This window comes from Sardina pilchardus, chromosome 20 (assembly GCF_963854185.1).
Source record: "Sardina pilchardus chromosome 20, fSarPil1.1, whole genome shotgun sequence".
Lineage (NCBI taxonomy): Eukaryota > Metazoa > Chordata > Actinopteri > Clupeiformes > Clupeidae > Sardina > Sardina pilchardus.
In genome coordinates this window covers 8393893-8401046 of record NC_085013.1, presented here as the reverse complement: position 1 = coordinate 8401046, position 7154 = coordinate 8393893, and the positions used below count along the sequence as shown (strand labels likewise).

Here is a 7154-nt window from a genome sequence, read left to right as displayed (position 1 = left end):
AGTGATCTCGCTGTCTCTCTCTTTCTCTATGTGTGTGTGTGTGTGTGTGTGTGTGTGTGTGTGTGTGTGTGTGTGTGTGTGTGTGTGTTTGTGTCTGAGAGAGAGAAGCAATATTTTGTGCTTTCTATTGATCACTGGCGTCTCTTCTCACATCACACTTTACAGATGTGTTATCTCACTTCACCACGTCTTGCCCTTCTGCTGTTAGCCTTGATTTCGGTGACCCTCGTGACCTCTGGATTTCCGCAACATCGACTGAGACCTTTACGGTAAGTTCTGAGGGTCATATGTGAACTTCCAGTCATGGATTATATCAGAAGTAATGGAAACTGATAGGGCACAAAATTGTAACTTTTTTTCTTTTTTTTTACCTATATAAACAGAAACCCCTCTCCCATTGGCCAGGATGATTCCAAAGGTGATCAATGGGAGATGCACTACCCTTCCATATCGCTCCGCGACTGGAGTATTCAGATGCTGTCAGCTCCAGACTTCGCTTCAGCCAAACCCAAGTCAGAGATTCTTGGCGGGGATGAGTGGGTTCCCATGACCCAATCACAAATGGAAGAGGAGCTGACAAAGGGTTGGTCCAGTGACTGGATGGCCCAGCCAGTGAACGAACAGAAGAGGAATATTGTAGTTGCAGATGATGCGGCCTTCCGAGAGAAAAGTAAACTTCTAACTGCAATGGAGAGACAGAAATGGCTCAATTCTTACATGCAAAAGCTTCTAGTTGTGAACTCATAGACTCATGTTGGGTGCTAGTATAGGCCAGGTATTTTTTGATGAATTAAAATGTTCTGTGAAGTTTTGTTTTTGTCTGTTTTCCCTGAGATGAGATGCATCTTTATAATGATATACTATGTTAAACATCCTCAAATACGTATGACACTTGTATGAAATGGTGATGTAAGCATAAAATTATGTGACTATGGGAGCCCTCTAGTGTCTGACAGTATCATTTTCGGATCATTAATAGGTGGCAAGTTTGAGGGGAGAGGCCAAAGATAAAAGCGCAGCTACCAAAACCAATAACATGACTTCTGGTGATCTATCATCACAGGCAAATACTGAAACAGGCGCGCTCAAAATGGAATATTTAATAAACTTATGGCTCCCAGAATAAATGAGACCGTGGCTAAATACAACAGCGTGACCCCATTACTTACAGAGAACACGCGATTAATATAGCGGTAGTCGGGTGATTAATGGATTACTCCCGCGCTACAAGACCAGCGGTCAAGTGAAGCAGCGTAGCCGTAGACTACCACAGTCTCTGCCTCAGGTAAAATATTGTTCACGCCAGAAGCTTCTCCCCCCGAAATGAAAAATATCACCAAACAAACCAGGGCGCTCAAGACTCTGAATGACACATTTTTATGTTGACAATTGTTGTGAGATTACCTTCGCCATTTTCTGTTCTCTCATCCCTCAGAGCGCGTGGGCTAGGAAAAGAAAAAACAGGACGACAAGAGCATATATCCAGCAGCCGTCCCAGCTAGGCTTGTTCAGGGCGACATGAAAAGGATAAGAAGAATCTAAGTGGTGACAGGGAGGTTGAATAGTGGCAAGGAGACGGAGAGACCGTTTCTGAACTACTGTCATTAGAGGCAGTTAGTGACAGCTAGAGGTGAGATCGAAAACTCTCTCTCCCTCTCTCCTCTCCTCTCATCTCCTCTCCTTTCCCTGAGTGTATGTTTAACTGGCCAGGCCTTTAGCAGGTCAAGAAGCAAAAACTCTGCACTCTTTTTGAAATGATAGTGGTCAACAATGTTAAAAAAATGTTGTCATATCGCTTCTATTGAAAGTGATGTCAATGTAGTGATGTCAATTTTAGCAAATAGTTCTCACTTTCCCCATGTCTATTCGGAGTGTATAGGCCTACTCAAAATACCTTGGCCTTACAAAAAAAAAAAAAAAAAGCTGCATTAGGACTACTTCAAGTGTCAATACTGCAGTTTTAGAGGACATATGTGCAGTTCGTACGCATGAAATTCAGTATATTGGACATAAATACTGAATTGTTGAACTGTACTGCAGTGCAGTTGTTGTTGTTTTTTCAAGGTGATAGTTAGCAGACTGTCTGGCTTTGTAAATGGGAAATTAGCATAGGCCTACTGGCTTAGAGGAGCCATAAGCAAATCTAGCTAATCAACACATCGCTTCAGGAGCACTGAAGAGACAGAAGAAGGGGGTGTAATTTCATTGGCTGTTGAACTCAGTTATAACAACAACTTTAAGGCAGAATCAAGGATAAGACCGTTAAACATGTCAGAAAGATTACGAATAACATTGGCACATGTTCACTTCCCTCACAATCACTAACTTATTTATTAGCCCTCTCAGCTTCTCACCCATTCAGTCACTCATTCATTCATTCACTCACTCACTCTTCACAGCCCTTATCAGTCTTCCCTCTTTCCTCACACGTTTCCTTCCTTCCTTTCCTCCTCCTCTCCCCACCTAGGATGGCACTGCTGTGCTGCTGTGGGTGGCTGCTGTGTGTGTGTGTGTGGGAGCTGTTGAGGAGCAGGGGAGGCGCTCAGGTGATGGATGATTGGAATGCGAATCACAGAAGGCCCTATTTATCACCATCTCTGTCCGGGCTACTTGGCATCTAGACCCAATCAGTGGACGCTAAATTGCTTTCTGCAGGCCATTCCTCCCCTGCTGATACTGTTCCTGCTCCTCATATGCTCCATCATTCCAGCACCATGCCCTCTCTTATTTTTGGACCAATAACTGTCTGAGCCCTAAGTGTGTGTGTGTGTGTGCACGCGAGTGTGTGTGTGTGTGTGTGTGTGTGTGCGTGCGTGCGTGTGTGTGTTTCCACTAGGTCTGACAGAGTCAAACAGTGAGATCCCTCAATTTCTGAAGGGTTGACGAGGGGCTACAGATGTGTAATGCCCGTGTGAGATTTTCCACTTCCTGTCGCACTCGTCTCGTCCTCCTCTCGGCTGTTCCTTTCATTTCTCCTCCGCCGGGGCTTCATTTGCACGGAGGAAATGCAGGCATCAGGGCACAGCACAGGCAAGACCTGCGGGTGTTCCTTTCATTAAGTGTCCATGCGCGGCACAGCGTAGACGGCGAGAAGCATTACCTCTCTGGCACAAATTGGCTGTGCTCTTAGATTTCCCAAACGCTCCAGGCACTCTGAAAATCACCCACGGCTTCATTAATTAACGGTCAGAAGCAGGAGCCCGTTACAAGATGGCTGGATGAAGATTTTTTATTAAACCATAGTAACCATATAGTAATCGTCCCTTTTAAAGAAAGGCATTACATTACATTGAAAAGAATAATAGAGAAGTAGGTAAATTAAACTATTTAACTAAAACAAAAATGTCTTAATATATTAACCATAATCATAATAATAATAATAATAATAATGTAATGGCATAGATGAAAAATAAATATTCAAGGGCTTTTATAGATTCATAGGTTGTATGTTCATCTGATCCTTTTACAAACTGCATCTGATTTATGTTAAAAGTTTTACCATTGTAATAATCTTTTCTCAGCTCACTCGCTCACACACAAACACACACACATACACACACACACACTCTCTCTCTCTCTCTCTCTCTCTCTCTTTCTCTCTCTCTCTCTCTCTCTCTCTCTCACACACACACACACACACACACACACACACACAAACTGTCAGACAGTGTGACAACATGCATGCATTCAGACGTATTGTGTATGCGGGGCTCTCAAATTTCCCCCTCTACTTACACTGCTGGCCTGGAATAACCTTCTAGACTTTTCTACCTGGAAACCAGTCTTTAAGTGAAAAAGCCTCGCAGCTACCCTGGAACCATTTAATTCCATGCCTCTGTCAGCAGCTTACCGAGTTAGCTGGAATGAATCACCACTAAGTCCTGCCACCTCTACCTCTACCCCCTGCCCCAGCCCCAGCCCCCAGCCATTTTCTCCTCCCTTCCGTAAAATCATCCCGTCTCCCAGCTTGGTTTCCTGTTGTGGATTCACAGAGAATCATCTTGGCAGTGCCAGAGAAACATCTGATGGGGAGAGAGATGCATCAGAAGATTGAAAACAAACATCTTGTTTCCAGACAGAGATTTGTCACAGTCCTGGATTAAACCGCGCTTTAAATAGAGAATCTCCATTCAAAATATAATTTGATCTAGGACTAGTGCTAATCCCCATCCATGAAGGCAGCCCTCTACTATAAAAGAAAAGCTTTACGATCACAGGGGCTGGCTGCTAGAAGCTGTATTTTTTGCTGTAAAACAGCTGTAATAACCTGCATTTTACCCCAGTCCAGAGCAAAAAGATTTTCCCTTTTTCTCAAAAATACCTCTTTAAAAATAAGAAATTTCTGAAGTTTTCGGAACTTTTTCAGCATTCCCCATTAAGGGAAGGAGAGTTCGTCTTGACCCTGAAAGGCTGCCAACTCTCCTCCTTGGGACAAATACATATTTATGATGATGTGGTTTACAAAAAACAACTCCTCTGATAAAAACAAGTCTCAGCAGTCCATTCAAGTGTGTCTAGTCTGTAATGGCTGCTAGACACAGATGGGAGAGGTGACTGGAAGGGTTTAGAGGAGGAAAAGGAAGGAAGGGATTGTTTGGCTTGTCACGTGTCAATGACCTCGGCGGGCGGCGACGGCTCCTCGGGCAGGCTGGTAGTGGTGGCATTGGGCAGCGTCTGGTTGTGGGCCACGGAGTTCTGCTGGAGCTCCAGGGCGATGCCGGCGGCAGGGTCGTGCGCCGGCGGGAACTCCTTCACCTGTCGGCGGTACTCCAGGAAGGTGCAGGCCTTGGTGGCGATGGCCACCACGTTCTTGCCGATGAAGATGGTGGACACGCGGCTGTCCTGGAAGAGCACCATGTTGACGCCGCGGATGACGATCGTCACCACGTTGATGGTGACCAGGCTGAGGACCGGGTAGAGCATCATCTTCTGCGGGGACACGTGCTCCCCTTGCACGCTGATCTCGCTCAGCGACACGCACGGCAAGATCAGCAGCAGGATGTAGCAGTAGAAGAACATCAGGCCCTCCGCCCAGATGGGCAGGCCCGTCCGCTGCGGCTCCCACAGGTTGGCCTGGATGTCCAGCACGTCCAGCAGGTCCAGGGCCACCCAGAAGAGCCGTCCGCGCATGTCCTCCTTCTTGCGGAAGGTGCGGACGTACTCCATGCTGTCCAGGGCCACGAGGACCAGGTAGAGGCCCGGCACGCAGACCGACAGCAGAAGAGTCAGTGCCTTGCGCGCCACCGTCTCTAAGTTCCGCCGGTCAGCCTTGTAGTTCTGGAAGACAAAGTAGAGTTTGATCTCCAGCACAAAGATGTAGAGGAACCAGAGGATCATGGCATAGCCTCGCTTAGCAGTTCGGACCTCGGCACCTACCCAGACCGCCACGTACCGAAGCACTATGAGAAAGCAAATATCCCCCACCAGAACGATGATGCAGACCCCGATCTTGCGGGGCCCTTGGTTCTGTTCGACCAGGTAGGCATCCATGAAGGCCATGCTTGTCATGATGACGATGGTGGTTAGACACACGTGCCGTTTGTCAGGTGGCGGCAAAACCATGTTTGACTCTCCCCTAAGTGTCTGACTTTGAACACCACAACTCTTTCCAAGTCAAACTGTCCATTAAAGCACAGGCTGGTATGGTAGATGGTGATTATATGCTCATGGTGTGTTAGACTGCCACCCTGTCTCTGTATTCGGAAGAAGTCTATCCATTCTTGCTGTAGGAAGAATCTGTACAGGAACAGCTCGCAGAAACAAATGGAGAGAGGAGGGAGGGTTTTTTTGATGTTGAGGCTGGCTAGTGTTTGTTTTCAATCCCTCAGGAGCCCGGGAGCGTTCCGGGTGTATGTGTGTTTGTGCATGTGTGTGTGTGTGGTACTGCCTCAGGTTACTCAGCGCACTTCCATGGGCTCCGGGAAGGATGCAGGATGCCTTCCGTTTTTTTTTTTCTCTTTTTCTTTTTCTTTTTCTTTTTAATCAGGGTTTCACACGACCCCTCATGACCTCCACGCTCATCTTGACTACCTTACAAAGCCAAGTCAGCGTAATGGGTGGGTATACATCCGTTCCCCAAAGGGCATCAGACGCGGGAGCTTTTGATGGATAGCTGATCCCAGAACAGTGACTTGGGTCATTGGTGTCAGCTCACCGAGATTGAGAGCATGGCTGAGGTTAGACAGTGTGGGCAGCTTAGTGGCTAGTGTGTGGGTGTGGAGGGAGGGGGGCGGGTCAGGAGCACCTATGATGGGCAGCTGAGCACTCAGACGTGTCCACTGCGGTAACAGGAGACAGGAGATCCCTCAGCTGTCAGCTAAGGGAGAAAAAAAACGAGCCTTTGGCTTTCCTCTGGAGTGTGTTGTGTTGACTGCTCTTCTTCAGCAGACCTGAGAGAGAGAGAGAGAGAGAGGGGAGGGGAAAAAAACAGACAGAGATGAGCCAGAGGCAGAAAGGAAGAGTAAATCAGATATCTTATTTTTTAAACCTTCCAATATTATTTTATGAGAACAACAGGGGGCAGTAGTGAGATGTTCTTCTGCACCACCGAATTGGTATTTCATTTACTTCTGAATGATTCAACACCTTGTGGTCAGCAAAGGCCTTGTCTGTACTTAATTAGACCAAATAAACATAAATAATGTGAACATAATTAACGGACGTCCACACAAATAACGCCAAATTTAGTCTCTGTTTTACTCAGAGGTTACCTCATTAGTGTTGGAAAAGCACATTACGCACCACTTGATTCAGATCTATTTTGATGTGGATTTGCAGATTATGTTGCCTTTGCTAATCACTAATGCTGCACCTATGCGCTGTTCGATTAGACTCTCTCGCAGGCTCACATCTGCCGGCTTCCATAGCAACCCGCTCCATTGAGAAAGCGATAATAAGTGATTATGAGCCTGACACAGCGGGGAACCAACTGCATTCTGGGAGCCATGAGATTATCTAGAGTGTGTATGTGTGTGTTTGTGTGTGTGTGTGTGCCCGTGTCTCTCACTGTGTGAATGTGTGTCTACAAGTGTGTGCGTGTGTGTGTGTGTGTGTGTTTGTCTACATGAGTGTGTCTGTCTGTGCGTGTTTCTGTGAGTCTGTGTGTGTATGTCTGTGTGTGTATTTGCGTGTGTACATACAGTACGTGTGAATGT

At 46.5% G+C, this 7154-nt stretch overlaps 2 protein-coding genes across 2 annotated transcripts in view; one reads left to right on the top strand and one right to left on the bottom strand.

Annotated features, from left to right (window-relative positions):
- Nucleotides 1–766, top strand: part of pth2 (parathyroid hormone 2) — a 1420-nt gene extending 654 nt beyond the window's left edge. Inside the window, exons 2-3 of the mRNA XM_062523616.1 lie at nt 166–269; nt 384–766. Coding sequence (XP_062379600.1) covers nt 166–269; nt 384–747 — 468 coding nt within the window. The 3' untranslated portion in view covers nt 748–766. The remainder of the gene's footprint in view (nt 1–165; nt 270–383) is intronic.
- Nucleotides 767–4272: 3506 nt separating this feature from the next.
- tmem121aa (transmembrane protein 121Aa) lies at nt 4273–5562 on the bottom strand. The gene has a single exon (XM_062523798.1). The coding sequence runs from the start codon at nt 5560–5562 to the stop codon at nt 4603–4605; it is 960 nt and encodes a 319-aa protein (XP_062379782.1). The 3' UTR covers nt 4273–4602.
- Between the last annotated feature and the right edge of the window lie 1592 nt (nt 5563–7154).